Below are 17542 nucleotides of genomic sequence, written 5' to 3' on the forward strand. Positions count from 1 at the left end.
GTTTTAACCACGACCTTTGGATTGGACCTTTTAACACAGTATAGACAACAACTGTTGTTGTCTATACTGTGCTTTTAACTTTACTCTTTACTTCACATAACTTCACATCACTGAAAGTTCTGGGAATACAACAAATATGAAATGCTATGGAAATATTAATAAAAATATTTATTTCTAAATAAATTCAAAAACAACAAAAGAGCAATAACAAATTTTTTAAATTAAATTCTTGTAATTATTAAAAAATAATTGATAAAATCATTTCATGCTAGCTGAATAATTCGATAACACAAGACCTAATTTACTATTGAAAGTAGACGAATGTTTAAAATTTAAGGTTATGTTATTTATTGTGCATGTTGAAAATATATATTATATATTAAAGCAAAAATGAGTTCCGATTCAGAACTAAGTGATAGCGACATTGAGGTATTTATTTTTTACACTACTTTTATACTACTATTAGCAGTTTTCCAAGTAGCTATAAGCTTCTTTAACCTAATTCCTATCTGTTCAATAATTTTTTTTTCATTGAAGTCCATTATTTATTGATTTATTTTCTGCTCTGCTACAATGCAAATATTATTTTAGTGGTTTGGCCTCTATACCTGTTGTCTCATCAATCAACATCTAATTTCTCCTGTATTCTCTTATTTTTCCCATCTCGCGATGGCTTGGTTTAGCCTACTTCTCCATAGGAACTCCGTTCTATCATGTTATCCCCTTTTCGACATGTCACAGTTTTTCGTAATGTAAAAAAACAGTCTTGTGGTTTTGAGATCAATCGAATTATTGGATTGGTCTGTGCCCTTATATCAGAATAACCATGTGCATCTGCACTCCCCAATTTGGACATAAAGTACATAGCTATACATGTATAGTTCTGTATTTTATATTGGTTAATAATAATATGTGTAGATGAAGATGCACTGCCTTAAACATAATCCAGGCTGCGCTAGAACAGATGAGAATAACTGTTACAACACATTACAGATTAAACAAACACATGTGGATAATTGTTACTATAGATTTGGTAATCTTTAAATATTTGAAATAAATATGAAATAGTTAATTATCTCAAGATTGTTATAGTTTAAACATATTAAAGTTTCAAAAATTGTTAGCCTATAGCACATTATTGTCTTTGTTATTAAATTGAAACATCGGAATAACCTTTTGATTATAGCGGAAAGTAATAGCAATGTTAAATGCTCTGTTATACTCCAACAAATAAAAAATTAAATGAGTCATAGCTATGATCATATCGTTTAGCTGTCCCTATGACTTTTAACAGGAAACATTTCAGTAGTGGAGAATTTATTTATTAAGTGTATGGTATACAATAGGAACACATAATTTAAAGCAATATATTAAGCAGAGTATTATAAACATCTAATATATCAATATAATCTAAAACATTTTCGGTCACGTTAAGAAATTCCATCCTTTTAGTTTTTCTTGCTGTTCTGTCAGTATATTACCCTCCTTATCTCTTCACATCTTTTGTTTGAATTATTTTCTGCTTTTGTTCAGTTTCTGGTAAAATTTTCTTGTCTCTGTTGGCATACTTAGTTCTTGTAGCTCTTGAATTCTTTGTTCATATTTTCTCTCTTTGTTCTGCAGTGGATTTTCTTTTCTTCTTTGCATAGTTATTTATATTCCTCCTCTACTTGTCAGTTTCTGTGCCCCTGTTGCATCAGTAAATATTCTGTGCATGTCTGTTATGTCCTTCTATTATAATCTGACATTCTTCATCAAACCAGTCATTCATTCTTGTTCTTCTTTGTTTACCTTCCATGCCTAGTAATTCTTCAGCTGGTTGTTTCACAATGTTTCTGCACCCTTTCCACTCTTCATTTATGTTTTCATGTTTTAATTTGTTTTCCAGTTTGATGTTTATATTCTCTATTTTTTTCGTATTTTTTTAGACCTGCATTGTATAGTTAACATTTAGAAGATATTTCTTTTTTTTTGTTTCAAATTCCGGCCCTTACCCTACTTTTGACTCAGTAGTGATTAGAATCCACATTTGCTCTTTTCCTGGTGCAGATGTTCATTATAGGTCTCTTGAGTCTACAATATTTTCCGCCTGTTGATTTTCAGGTACCTTTGTGTATATCTTTCCAAGCGAAGTTATAATTATACAACTGATTAAAAAAAACTACTATGAAAAGAAGAAGACATTTTTGAAATCAGAGCATTAAAAATATTTAAAATTCTTTATTTCTCAAGTACCAAATTTTATCATTTTGTTGGGCTGTGTTCCTGTTCCATACCATGCAAGTTAAACTTTAACTTTGTATTCCAGTTGTATTCCAGTAGTTCTGCAATCATTGATTTAGCTGCTAATTTATTTGTTGTGTCTTTATGTGCTTTATGTGTCATTATGTCGAAATGTGTAAACACATTTCGACATAATGCTAGGACATTGCTTAATTCCACTATTAAATAGACCAACTAGGTTATTTTGACCCTCAAGATCTGTTTGGGCTTTAAGAATGGTTTAATGTGCTTTAGTCATATCTAAAATGGAATATTCATCTATTGTATGGCCTCCACAATACAGCAGAACAAATTTTTAAGATATTGTGCATATAAATTAAACATATGCATTATTAATCATGATTATATAGATATTTTAAAAACACTCAACATGAGTTTATTAAAAACCGACGAGATAACTCTGATTTAGTATTTGTGTTTAAATTATTAATAAATGGTTAATTTGTTGTCCTGAACTTCTCCAATCTATTAGTTTATATGTTCCCTCCAGAAGTATCAGATATGTTGATCTGTTTTATATACCTTTTTACTATACAAATTATGGTATGCAGTCACCCATTGAGTGAACACTGAAAATTATAAATAGGAACAATTTAGAAATATTTGGTGCCTTCTTGGCTTCATTTAAAAACCGGATAAAAAGATCTTGATAAAGTGTAGGTACTTTTTGTTTATTATTAATTCATCTTGTTTAATATATAATTAATGTTTTGTTTTATTTATAATTAAGATTTTAATTTCACTTAGTTGTAAGCAATTACAGAGATTGATTTTTATACTGTATGTTAACATTTTTTTTTGTAATGGGGTAATCCAGTATATTAATAAATAAATAAATTATAATTGCACATTAAGGTCAGTTTATAAATTATTATATTTTTTAGCAATTTTGCTGCACACTGTATTAAAAAAAATATTCTTTTTTTGGTTATACAATCTCCTAAGTTTCACAAGCATAATCATTTTATTACCTTTAACTGGTTTTCTTTGATTTTGTGCCTCCATATGTGTATTAATGGTTTTCGTCTCATTTACCTAGCAAAACTCAACTATAGATTAAAAAAAATAACCACTAGAACATGATGAATATTAGTAATTTAAATTTATTGCTATATTTTTTAGCTTCAACAAGCATTTGCAGATGGTAAGCTAAAACCTGGCTTAAATACTGTGGAAGAAGGACCAAAACACTTCACAAATAATGTGGTGAGTACTAAGTTAACTTCTAAAAAAGGAGAAAGGTAAACATGATGATCAATACCAATGATTATCTTTTTAATACAATAAATTTGGTGCTTGCAAATAAAAAAGGAAGGCAAACCTTCTCATTCAAAATAACTAAGTCACTAATAATAAGAATGTTGTTCATATTTTAGTAAAAAACTATTTGTCAAATATATCTGAATCACCAGATTTAATTAAAATCAGAGTATTTAGTTGACGAAATATCACTCCATGATTTATTGTGGTAATTACAAGCAGCAAAAAACAATAAAAATTCAACTGTAAAATACAACGAAATTAAGTGAGCTATTTGTATTTGTAGCTTTTTGTATTTGTAGTGCACTGAACTTTATTGGATTTGTAATTGAAATTATTATTATTCGGAAGCTACTTATTTTCTTTTGGCAGTTTAATATTATTTACCATCTCTAATGAGAATTAACCACATTTTCAGTTGAAAATATGGTATTTTGACATTTTGATTTCCACTTTGGAAATTGTTCTCAAAATACAAATTAAACAATTTATTTTGTATTTTGTTTGGTAGTACAAAAAACTCTTTTAGTGATTTAATTTTATCTACTTGTCATTATTGGGTGTGGTTGTCTTTTTAAAGACAAAACACATGTAAGTGATTTGTCCTTAAATTATACTTGTAGTATGATTCAATTCAAGTACAATTCAAGTATAATTTCTTGTTTTAGACAATGTACAATTTATAAAGAAATTACAATATAATTGAGCTCTTCTTAATTTTTAAATTAATAAATAAGCTTTTAATAATTCTAAGGATTGTTTAAAAAATAAAAAGAGCATTGAAAAAACCGAAAAAGACTAAAACTTAAAACTAAAAAGAGTGAAAAAAGATTTTTTAACACCTTGATGTATACTCAAAAAGGTCTAGATTTACTAAAGATCTCATCAATTGTTTTTTATTCGAACTTATCTGATTGTCAAATAAATACTACGGTAGTTAAACCTCTGAAAGTTGGGATCCAATGTAGAACAATAAAACCCACAACTTTCTTTGGGAGCCAATTGTTAGGCCTCGTCTAGCTTAGTCTCCAGTGTGAGAACATCTTATCTTAAAAATAAATTTGAAAAATTAGTTTGGCTGGGACAAATAAACCAAAATATTAACTAATCATATTTATCGTACATAAATAAAATATAAAAATAAAATTTTAATATTAAATTAAAAAACAGAGCAAATCTTGCCTACAGCTTTACAAAAAGATTTTAAAAATGATAGTTATGGCAAATATTGTTGTCTTCAAGTAGTTGGACAAGATTGTAGACTGTAGTTGTTGGTTTCAGATGTAACTGAATCTAGATACTTGCATGTATGTATGCATGTATTGCATATCTTCAGATGATCATTGAGTTCTGCATAGTAGCTGCAGTTGCTACAGCCCTATAAAAGAGCCTCAACCTTCCAAGTCGCCAGTCAGTTCTATCCATTGCCAACTGTTGCCAGTTTGCTGCGCCTATTTGTCTACCATCCTCATCTACACCATCCCTCCATCTGAGTTTTGGCCTACCCCTACTTCTACTTCCCACAGGTTGCGACATAAGGATTCTTCTAGGAGGGTTGTTCTGCTGTGATCTTGCCAGATGTCCTGCCCATCTTAGTCTTCCTATTTTTATAAAGAATACTACATATTTACCACCAAATATATGTTTATATCTGTGATATATCTCGTAGTTGTACCTTCTTCTCCAAACACCATTTTCACAGATGCCACCAAATATTCTTCTCACGATCCTTCGTTCAAATATAAGCAGGAGATTTTCATCTGCCTTGAAAATGGTCCATGTCTCCGACCCATATGTCAACACTGGTTGTATAAGGGTTTTGTATATGGTTATTTTTGTTTTTTTTGGCTTAAGTTTCTGCTTCTCATATGTCTACTCAGTCCAAAATAGCATTTGTTTGCTAGGATTATTCTTCGCTTGATTTTTTCCGTCATGACATTCTCCTTGGTGATCAGGGAGCCTAAGTATGTGAATTTGTCCACCACTTCAAAGGTAGAATTATCAACCGTGAATTGGTGGCCGATGTTTCTGGTTCTATTGTTGGGTGTTGATGCCATTATCTTAGTTTTATCTTCATTTACTTGCAGGCCCATGTTTTTTGAGGCATTTGACAAGGTGGTATACATTTCTTCTAGCTTGCATGTTGTGCGGTCAACTAGGTCGACATCATCTGCATATGCAAAAATTTGGGATAATTTATTAAAAATGTTTCCTCTGTTGTCTATTTGGGCATCCCTGACCGCCTTTTCCAGAGCTATGTTGAAAAGGAGACACGCCAGCGCATCTCCCTGTCGCAGCCTAACATGCGTTTCAAATGTCTGTGATTGTTCGCCCTGTATTTCGACTTTGCAAACAACTTTACTCATTGTAGACTTAACCAATCTTATCAGTTTATCGGGGATATGGAATTTATCCATGGCTTCATACAATTTATTTCTTTACAAGAAATAAATTACAAGAACAAGGACAAGAATAAATTAATAAGGCTAAAAAACCCAGAGAAGTTTTAACGATATAAATGAATTTTCAATAGAAGCATGACTTTTTTTAGATAAATAATTTCCCTTTTCTACAGAATTGAAGTACCTAACATGACAGAATCATAAGAGTCGCCAACTGACAAATATGTCGACTAACCCTAAATTAATTAAACCAAACAATCGAGCTGAAAAGAAGAATAAACCTCGCTTGGGCTGCATTTGGAAAGATTAAGGATATTTTTAGGTCTAAGATTCCAATGTGTCTAAAAAGAAAAGTATTTAATCAGTGTATTTTGCCAGTGATGACCTACGGCGCAGAAACCCTAACACTCACAAGAACAACAGTGAGTAAACTACAAGTTGCGGAAAGGTCAATGGAGAGAATAATGTTAGGGATTTCTCTACATGATAGAATACCCAATGCTACTATACGCAAAAGATCAGGAGTAGCAGACGTTATTGAAAGGATAACAACACTAAAGTGGAACTGGGCAGGTCATGTAGTAAGATCAGTTGATGACCGGTGGACAAAAAGAATTTTGGAATGGAGACCCTGAATATAAGCTAACAGAAATAGAGATGGACAGATGACATAAAAAGAGTGACTACAAATTGGATTCAGATGGCGCAAAATCGGACTAAGTGGAAAAGCATACGAGAGGCTTATGTTCAGCAGTGCACGTTACAGGCTAGTTGATGATTATGATGATGATGATATTCAATACATAATTCTGTTTATGGAAAAATACTTTTGAAATCTTTAAAATGACTCCCACTAGTAGTTGACATGTGTCAACTACTGCATCAAATGAGTGTCAATTATTGGTTCCTTTCTAGGTTTTATCATGCCGCCAATCAAGGGTCAGATGTTGTCTTACTCTGAAGAACAAATGGAGGCCGCTATAGCAGCTGTATTGGTCGGCGAGGTCGTTGCAAGGGCAGCAAAGAAGTTTAAAGTTACTCGTGCCACTCTGACATATAAGGTTAAAGGAATTACGCCACGATGTCGAAGAATGGGACCAGATCCAATTTTAACACATGATGAAGAAAAAATTTTAGTCCAATGGATATTTTCGATGGCAAAAGCCGGATTTCCTGTTGGAAAAGATACTTTATTGGACAGTGTTCAACATCTAATCATACAGTTAAAACGTAAAATTCCATTCACAAACAATAGGCCCGAAAGGAGATGGTATGAATGCTTTCTAAAACGACATAAAGACGTAGCGAAGCGAATAGCTCAAAATCTTACTGTAAGCAGATCTTCAGTAACAAAAGAAAATATCCAAACATGGTTAAAAGAAGTACGCAAATACTTAGATAAAAATGAACATGGGTCCATTCTAGAGGATCCTTCCAGAATTTTTAATAGTGATGAATCTGCATTTTTCATAAACCCGAAAAAAGGGAAAGTCCTAGCACGAAAAGGATACAAAACTGTGTACCAGGAAGGACTGGCTAGTGGACACTGGCTACTGGATCACTGGCTAGTGGACAACAACATCAAGTTACCTGTTATACTTTTTATTGTCGAACATGCTTCACATCTCACGTTGCATACTAGTAGGTTTTGTGCAGATAACGGCCAAATTCTTACGGTCCTTTTGCAAACGCAACCCATTTGATACAGCCCATGGACGTTGTCGTTTTTCGCACTCTTAAAGAGAGATGGAAAACTAAAGTACAGCAATGGCGAATTGGCAACCACGAGTATCCAATTAAAAAAAAAAGTCTATTTTTGTCCTTTACTAAATACGTTGTTACAAGAGAGACCATAACTTCCATATTCCAAAACGAATTTAAAAAATGTGGGTTAGTGCCTTGGAATCCTCAGGAGATTACCATACCAGATGAGATAAAATCAAAGAGTAAACTCTCTAATGACACTTCAAGTCGAGCTTCAAAAAATATTGAAGAACTTTTACAGTTTAGAAAGATTGGGAATGGAATGGAGATAAAAAAGATGTGTCACTTTTTTGTCTTTTTAAAACAATTGCCTATGATTGTCAGGCAAAATGTGCTACATTACAAAACAAGAAAACGGAAGAGGAGAGAGAAGAAACTGAACAAGATAATGACTGTAAGAGTAAAGAAAATAATAAACAGAAAAAACAGCTAGAAGAAATCCCCAAAAATTCTGCAGATGAAATATATGAAGTGACCACCACACCAGATGTACATATGGCACCTGCCAAAAAATTACAGACCCAAGCGCCGATCCCTTCAACTTCACATGATAGCATTCCAAATACTAATGTGATTCAGTCAACGCTTTACTTTCAAGGTCCCTCGAGTTCACGTGACGTTGATCCACCTAGTACTTCAGAAATTGAGAACCCGTCAGTAACGACGCATGCCCCTTCACCAAATGTCTCAAATCGTATAATACCTTCTCCTTTTAAAAGAGTTCTCTATTGGCCTGAGCCAAAACTACCAAAAGGAAAAGAACAGCAGAGGGAAAAAATAACATCAGTGGCCTCTTCCAGACAGTGGCAGGAGTAACATGAGAAAAAGGAAAAAGCTAATGTAGAACATGAAGAGAACAAGCAAAAAAGAGCCAGAGAAAGAAACAAAAAAGAAACAAAATAGATCAAAAGAAAGGCACAAAAAGAAAAACAAAAGCAACATACGATATTTCCTCTGATTCAGAGTCTGATGAGGAATGGGTTGAATCAGGTGACAGCATAGACGAGTTTTAATTTGAGAAACGCAGTGGATAATTCTGAAAAAACCAAAGGTACTTATAAAGAAGGCGACTATGTATTAGTTGAGTTTCCAGGAGAAAAAAGAGTTCATAAATTCGTCTGTGTTATTCAGGAAGTTATTTTAAAAACTGAAACTGAAGTAGTAGCGATGATTTGCTGTAATATGGAAAAAAACTTGCTTCAAACTAAATTCAGATGATGTAAGTGTCATTGATTTTAAGCAAATAAGAGATAAGCTTGATTTCCCAAGTATGACAGCAGCAGGTGATAGACTAAAATATGAATTTAGCAAGCCATTAGACGTTAGTGGATAAAAATGTTTCAGTGTCACCTACTAGATCATTATTGTGACAAGCACTGGTGACAACAACTTTTTTTAGTGTCAACTACAGGGACATTTGCAGCCCCAAAATTTTGTTTATTTTTCTGAATAATTTTGATGTTTTCATTAACCTAATTATAAACACATTATTTTAGAAGCATCGTATTACCTAAGTTTTATTAAAGTTTTGGTTTTTTCAAATAAATGCGTCGTTTATGTCCAAAATTTGCATTTTTTATTCTTAAGGTATCAAATAATGCTACATTTACCTTATATTTTTTATTATTATTATTTACCATTTAATTTTAATATGCACAGACATGATCTGAGAATGATGATACGAGAATTAAAAATGACATATACTTTTCTAAAATGAATTATAGCATCTTAATAAACTCATTAGCATTTAGAAGTTTCAAAGAATTCAATGAATTGCCTAATGAATTAAAAGACTGTAGAACAGTTAAAAGTTAAAGGTTTTCCTTAAAAATATAAAGTAATATTTGAATTGCCAGAGAATGTGCACAATATTTTTATTTAGTTTTCTTTAGTTGTTGAACTTGTTGTTAAATTGATTGCAATTTGTTATTGATTTTGAGAACAAATAAAGGGTTTCCTTGGGAATATAAAGTGATATTGGAGCTGACAGTGAATGTACACAATATTCTTGTATATTTTTGTTGACTTTTTTTTGTTAAACATTTGATTGATTTCAATTTGTTATTGATTGATTTTCTTTTGTTTATATATAAAAAAATTTAAGTTAGAACTTCTTTATGTATATTAAGTTACCTATTTGAAAATAAAGATATCTATCTATGATCTCATTTAAAATTATTTTACAAAATGACGCTCGCCTGTCATTTTTATTCATTACGACACTAAAATATAAAACTATGTGCCAAAGTTACTAGGTAACTAGTAAACTAGTAGTACTATTTGGTATAAACCAAAAGTGCCTTATTTCAGTTATTCAATAATTTGTAAATTTTCTTTTTATATTATGATTCAGAAAATAGTCGGGCGGGCACTTTATAAAATTAAATAATGCAATTATAAGCAAAATCGCTGGTATAATCTCAATAACAAATAATTGAGTTTTCACTTTCCGAATTTGAGTATACTTCTCTTGTGTAAAACTATTTATACAATATTTAATATTGAAACCAATTACTACCAAACAGACAGTACAATTTAAAATATAGGTACTTTTAATTCATAAACAATCCATAGAAAATCTATTTTATTTATGAATATTCTGAATAGTAAGTATGTAAATGTAATTAATGCAAATCTAATTTCAGAGTGGTTTAAAACAAAAATTAGAGGAAATACAACTCAAGTTACCATGGATAGAACGACTCGACTGCGTAAATGCTCAAGCCCCTTTAGCACCTGAATTAGCAGCTCAAATGTTGACACATGAGCAAAAAAGAAGTAATGAGCTTAGAAATAATAAAAAGCTCACGCAGTTTACTCCAAATGAAGACCCGGTTTTAAACGACTTTAAAAGGGAAATGATGTTCCATAGACAAGCTCAGGCTGCTATTCTAGATTCTATACCAAAGCTAAAAGATATGGGAGTACTAACTAAAAGGTAATTGCTAGAAATTGTTACCATTATTTTGTATCGCTAGTAAGTATTATTTAATGTTTAGGCTAACTTTACCTTAACCACATTTTTTTCCAACTTCTAAATTTAGTAAGTCTTTATGACATACATGTCCGTGTTTTCAAAACTTTTATCTTACAAAAAGTATTGAAAACTTGTATTTTAAAAATTATTTCTGACTAGGAAGTCAAAACGTCATAATTATATGATATAATAAAAATAAGAGAAAGGACCTTTATTAGGTACTCTGAACCTGAATGGTACAAATCTAGATCTGGCGAGTGAACTAAAGTATCTTGGAGTAATATTACAATCGAAGCTTACTTGGAATTAGCAGATAAAACGAATAACCAAAAGAGCGGTGACTACTGTAATGGTAACTCGACGCGCTCATGGGAAACTAATGTTTAAAACCATATTAGATTTATGTCTATATATTGTTTAAGTTAAAATGGAATAATAGGGGCTCTGAAGGGCACACCAATAGCAGTTATGGAGGACCTACTTCATCTCTCTTCCCTTCACATCGTTATAAGGGGAGGCGAGAATAAGATATAGACTGCCAGAAAATCTGAGTAATGTAATAGTTAGATCAATAATGCGTAATATGAGACTCAGCAGCAGACTCTGTGGAAAAGGACCTGAAATAATCAACCATATCTTGCATGACTGTAGGGTATACTATTTATAAAGTCAGTTGAAACATTCCACTCCGACGCGATGTATAAGGGCGGTTCAATATCATATTTACCGGTAATCACGTTAAATTACAAATAACACGCGTCAATGTTTCAAACGTATTTGAACAATCTCCGGACATCATAGAAGAGAGATGGAAGAAACAGAGAATGAAAGGTAGATCATATAAAATACATATTGGACATTGACATGTTATTCAAAATCACCAATATTTTATATGCTACTTGGACGTTTGCTACCGCCGGCGAGGGTGTACACATAAGAAACGTTATTTTTTATACTTTTGGCGACCATTTAAAAATAAGAAAAATATTAACCCAGAATTGTGTTGAAAGTAGTTTGGAATTTCAAAATAAAGACCTACATATGCAGTGTCAATGTATTGTTTTGAATTTTAAATGAATAAAACTGACAGAACTATTATAAATAGAATAACTTAACTTACAAAACTATCACTATCGACAATTTATCGAATTGTAAGGGAAGGAAACGGTATAAATCACTGTTTAAAATGGAAGTGAACGAATCAAAAATTCAGAAAAATAGACGATGTCGATAAGAATGTTATGCGAAAGATTGTATATAATTTCTACAAGAAAAACAAGGTACCTACACTACATATGATCCAGAATGCATTAAGAGAATATCCTGATTATGACTATCAATGATTAGCGACATTGCGAAATATTTTGATAGACTGTGGGTTTAGATATAAGAAAATAAATAATAGAATGGTAATAATGGAGTCGCAGCGAATAGTTAAACTTAGGTAGAAATATTTATATAAATTCAAAGAATGTTGACAGTCCAACAGATTAATAATATATCTAGGCAAGACCTGGTTTGACACATATGACGTCGTTAAGTATGGTTGGGTAGATAACTCTCAGAGCTGCAGTTTAAGTACACCATGTTCAAGGGGGAAACCTAAAATAATCTTGGATGCAGGTAGTGAACAACGATCGGTACGAAATGCGTTATTACTGTCTACCAAAAATATTAACGAATCATCTGTCGATTATTATGAAGACATGACCGCTCATTTATTTGAAAAATGGTTTAAGGAACAACTTCTACCTAATATTCCGCCCAATTATGTAATTATCATGGACAATGTTTCTTATCATTCACGACTCTTAACAAAAATACCCATCAGTAGTACTAAATTGTAACTTTTTTGGGAGATAAGAAAATACGCCTTCCTAAAAAAGTCCATTTAAAGTGCCACAATTTTAACAAAGACTACATACTCCAAGAACTTATGTAAGACACGATTTTACGCTTGCCACCTTATTACTGCTTTTTTAATCTCATAAAACTGATTTGGTGAATAATAAAGACGCGCTTAAAGAAATGCAATAAATCACAGATATTAAGCGCGGTGCTGCTAGACAACATACGCCAAGCAAGCAGTCAATGAGTTCGATAGTGAGATGATTTGGAACAACTTTATTTCCCATGTTATCGACGAAGAAAATGAATACCCCATAATGGATCCTGCAGCCGCCTCAATTGTTATTCAGTCCAATTTGGACACTGACTCTAGTTTTGATGATTATAATTCTGATTAAAGGTAAATGTTTAAAACTTATATTCACAGTCTGGTTATGTGCTCAGTTCGTTAAATGATTTCGAAACACTACAAAAATGTGTTTTAGTTATATGTAATATTCTTAAGAATTTTTTTCAATTCATTAACAAAATGTGTAAAATTTTATAGATGATCGAAGAAGAAGTTGACTAAATTGTGCTTAAGTGACCAATTCAAAATTGAATTTATTGTATGGTTTACTAGTATTTAGGCATTGGAAAGTATATTACTTTATTAACTTTGATCAAATAAAAGGCAGATATCGAGCACAGTTTATAATTAAATCTTGCCCAAGTACTTTCGCTTCCTAGAGCATCTTCAGGGGCATTCCGTCAATTTTGGTCTATCCAGCAATCATTGAATGTTATAAACATAAAATTGTACATTACACTACACTACACAAGGACAAACAGTTTACATTTAAAAGAAAAATAGGCGAAGCTACATTATGGTTGGCATCAGCAGACAGAAATCAGCATTTCTTAAATTTCATTTTTTAAAAAACATTTAAACTGTTTGTTCTTGTGTAGTGTAGTGTAATGTACAATTTTATGTTTATAACATTCAATGTTTGCTGGATAGGCCAAAATTGACGAAATGCCCCTGAAGATGCTCTAGGAAGCGAAAGTACTTGGGCAAGATTTAATTATAAACTGCTCGATATCTGCCTTTTATTTGATCAAAGTTCATTTATTCGAGCATTCAACCCTATATCAATATTATTTTATTATTTAAACAATGAAACGTTGGGGCAAACATACAAACTCTTTTGTTTTGATACAATTTCATTCCATTTTAATATCCTATTATTATTCATTGACACATAATGTCTGATATTCAATTATTTTTGTTGCTAAATGTGACATTTTGACAACTTTTTGATACACTTGTGTACTTTACGACCGTTTTAGTACATTAAAATGGTTCTTATTCTGTTCCTCATTAATCTATACTTGAATATAAAAATAAATGATGCGCCCGTGCCTCGTAATATGATATTTTAATGTTCGCTGGCTACCAGTTTTTTTGGGTGTTTCAACTGACTTTATAAATATTATACTATGACAGCCTTTTTTAATGTCAAGGAAACGTTTTTCCGATGAGCTGTCCAAAATATGCGCAGCAAGTTTCTGTCCCGTATAGAAATATTGAGAATACAAGTGCCAATCTCATCTTGATTTTGTCAGAGATAGATCTGTCTTTCCAAACTTTAGTTAGACGTTCATCGCATTATTTGCCATATCAATGCGTCTCCGAACTTCTTGCTTCGATGCATTTGCATACAATCTATTCGGCCGGCTCCACTGCATTTTCGCAGAATCTACATATTGCTCTGTCCCTTTTGCCCATTTTATAGAGATGATATCTGAGTGAGTGAGCAATGTCCATTGAGAACACCAGTGATTACATTTGAGTTCAAACTTTTGAAGCTCCAAGAGTATTTTTGCGTAGCGAAGGGAGATTGTTGTAACCTATTTGCTTGCCTTTGGCCTGGAATATTTTCTTAGTAGGCATAAGTTGGCTCTGGGGTCCTCCGATAAAAGGAGTATTTGCTTCTGCTTTAGCAATACCATCAGGAATTTCATTATTAACAATATGTCCTGCCATCCACATCAAAGCTACCTTCTTACGCCCTGCCAGTAGCTTAAGTGACAGCAGTTCCAAGCTTTTATCGACTCATAAGTTTTATTCTTTAAAAGCTTGTAGTGAAGCTTTACTATCAGGAAATAAATATTTTGGCTGAATTGAGGCGGTTTTTCAAGCGCTCTTTAGCAAAAAAAATTTATTGCTAGTTCTGCTTGAAATATTGTAGGAATATTTCCGAGGGCTTTTGATAGCCTGCTGTTAGGACCAGTAACCTCTGTTCCCACTAATATTGACTTACTTATACTTATTGACCCATCAGTATAAAATCCGACGGCGCCTCTTGCGATTTCGTTCTGTGTTTCACAACCCACAATCCCTGAAATTTCTTGATGCTCAACCGGTTCGCCGGGTTTTAGATCCTGAATTCGTGTTAGTCTGAAGTCACTTTCTAAAACAATCATCCTTACATGTTTGCGCAGAGGAGGAAGGTCTAGTAGTAACTCTAAGGCTGCAGTGGGGCACGATCGTAGTGCACCCATTATTGCTACACAAAGCGAGTGATTGCTACACAAGCGACTTTTTGCATTTTTTGCAACTTCATTTCCACCTTTTGCTGCGTTGTTTTGTTCTACCAAATCAGCGCAGCATAAGTAACTATGGGTCTCACAACCGTTATATATGACCAATAGATCGTTTTAGGTTTCACATCCAATGTTTTGCCACAAAGACTACGGCACCTTCAAAGAGCTATTCTTGTTTTAGTGGCGGTATTTGCTTTAGTGTTGTTCCATTCATGGTCTACGAGGTTGAATTGGTAATTTCATCTTATTTGTGAAAGAACCAAGTGCCGTTTTAGTAGGATCTAATGAAAGTTCATCTTTCGAACACTAGGTAATTACTATGTTTAAGGTACCTTGCAATCGATCAGCAATAATACTGTCATGCTTACCTCTAACCACTATAACTAGATCGTCTGCATAGCCCAGAGCACGAAATCCTTCTTTTCTGAGCTTTTTTTAACAGATCGTCAACCCCTATCAACCTTAGTAGAGGTGATACAGCTCCTTCTTGAGGACAACCTTTTACTCCGATTGATCTAGCATAATATTCCTAATACTGAGCCTGTATTGAATCCATTTGATGGTGGAAGTTGTATACCTTTTTCTGTTGCGGCAACGTTAATAGACTCAATTGGGGTGTTATCAAATACCCCTCGATGTCTATCAACGCACCATATGCCACTTCTCTTGATGAGATAACATTTTGGAAGTCTTTGACTAGACAATGCAAGTTATCTATTGCAGGTCGGTTTGGTTGATAGGCAGATTGTTCTTAGTAAATACTTAACAAGAATTCTTTTCTCATATAAGTGTTTAGTATTTTTTTCCATATTTTTTAGAAGAAAGAAGCTTAGACATATAGGTCTACATGATTTTGGTTCTTCTGGAGGGCGTTTGCTATTGTTGGAATAAAGTAGATAGTAACCTGTCTCCATCTTTTTGGAATACAGCCTAAAATGAAACTCATGTTCAATATTTTTGCTAGATGCGACACTACTTTTTGCAAACTATTAGGTTTATAAACTATATAGAACCCGTCCGCTAGACCTGTACAAGTAGGTACAGATTTCCAGAATTCTGGAATGGGTATTAAGAACAAATGGAAGATGTACAATAGGCCAATTGGCTGCAAGACGACCGGTTTATAACAGACTGTTTCCAGACAAAAAAGTCCCACTTTTCTGCCCCATGAAGTGCCATGGTCTTACTACTACTTTGTAATCTATTGATGGATTTTTGATTTCTCAGCAGCTGATTTTTGAATATTTTATTTAGTGGAAAGAATAGCCTATTACCAATTGCTATTTTGATTTGATTCTTCCTATCCATGGGTACACAAATATTTGAAAAGGGATCAGTGTTATCTTTAGGACATGCCTGTCTCTGTACCCGTCTTCTATTACAGTACCTGACAGGGCAGTTATTGCTACTTTCATTTCTACGTAAGTCACACAAAACGAATACTGTTTCTATCTTAAAAAGGAAATGAGCACCAGTAGTATTCTATAATAAATTATAATATTAATAAACTCTTTGTTTTAGACCCGATGATTACTTTGCTGAAATGGCGAAAACAGATGCCCATATGCAGAAGATTAGGGAACATCTTATGACGAAGCAGGAGCAACAGAAGAGAAGTGAGCGAGTCAAACAACTTAGACAACAGAGGAAAGAAGGTAAAATGTTACAAGTTCAGACAAAACTTCAAAGACAACAAGAAAAGAAAGATATGCTTGCCCAGGTTAAAAAAGTAAGGAAGGGAATGTCCAAAGATCTTGACTTCCTTGACGGAAAAAATAAATCTTCTGCCAGAAAAATGGCAGAAAAACGGAAAATGAAAGATAAAAAGTTCGGTTTTGGTGGCAAGAAAAAGGGAATGAAAAGGAACACAAGAGATAGTGCTGCAGATATAACTGAATTTAAAAATCCTGGTAAACCTGGAAAAAAATTTAACAATAGTGGAAAAGGGGTAAAAGGTGGTAAAGTAAGCAAAGGAGGAAACCAAAGAATGGGTAAAAGTAAAAGGATTAAAATGAGATCTAAAGGAAGGAAGTGATTAACAATATTTTTATATTTAAATAAATAAACGTTTCTATTATAACACTTTTTTATTTACTTTAAATATTATTTATACATTCTGTGGACTAATATAATGGCTTAGAACAAATTTCTATACATATTTAACTTTATGAGCGCGTTATCTTGAATACATGGCATAGAAAAATAGGATTTATCCTATATAAAGCCGCTAGATATACTCAACTTCTTTGAAGGAATAATAATATCAAGAATTCTTTTAAAAACCTGAGCATCCTTTTCAAAATGGACCACAAGACATATATAATATCGACGAAACTGGTATCACTATAGTTCAAAAAGCGGACAAAATGGTAGCCAGAAGAAGAGGATTTAAACAAATTGGATGAGTTACCTCCCAAGAAAA

The 17542-nt window shown here is 32.7% G+C and overlaps 1 protein-coding gene across 1 annotated transcript; it reads left to right on the forward strand.

Moving 5' to 3' along the window:
• The first annotated feature begins 277 nt into the window (after positions 1-277).
• On the forward strand, positions 278-17200 carry LOC140434784 (probable rRNA-processing protein EBP2 homolog). Its single transcript, XM_072523294.1, has 4 exons — positions 278-429; positions 3406-3489; positions 10355-10647; positions 16642-17200. The coding sequence occupies exons 1-4, from the start codon at positions 391-393 to the stop codon at positions 17153-17155; spliced, it is 930 nt and encodes a 309-aa protein (XP_072379395.1). The 5' UTR covers positions 278-390; the 3' UTR covers positions 17156-17200.
• The last annotated feature ends 342 nt before the right edge of the window (positions 17201-17542 follow it).

This window comes from Diabrotica undecimpunctata, chromosome 2, assembly GCF_040954645.1.
Source record: "Diabrotica undecimpunctata isolate CICGRU chromosome 2, icDiaUnde3, whole genome shotgun sequence".
Taxonomy (NCBI): Eukaryota; Metazoa; Arthropoda; class Insecta; order Coleoptera; family Chrysomelidae; genus Diabrotica; species Diabrotica undecimpunctata.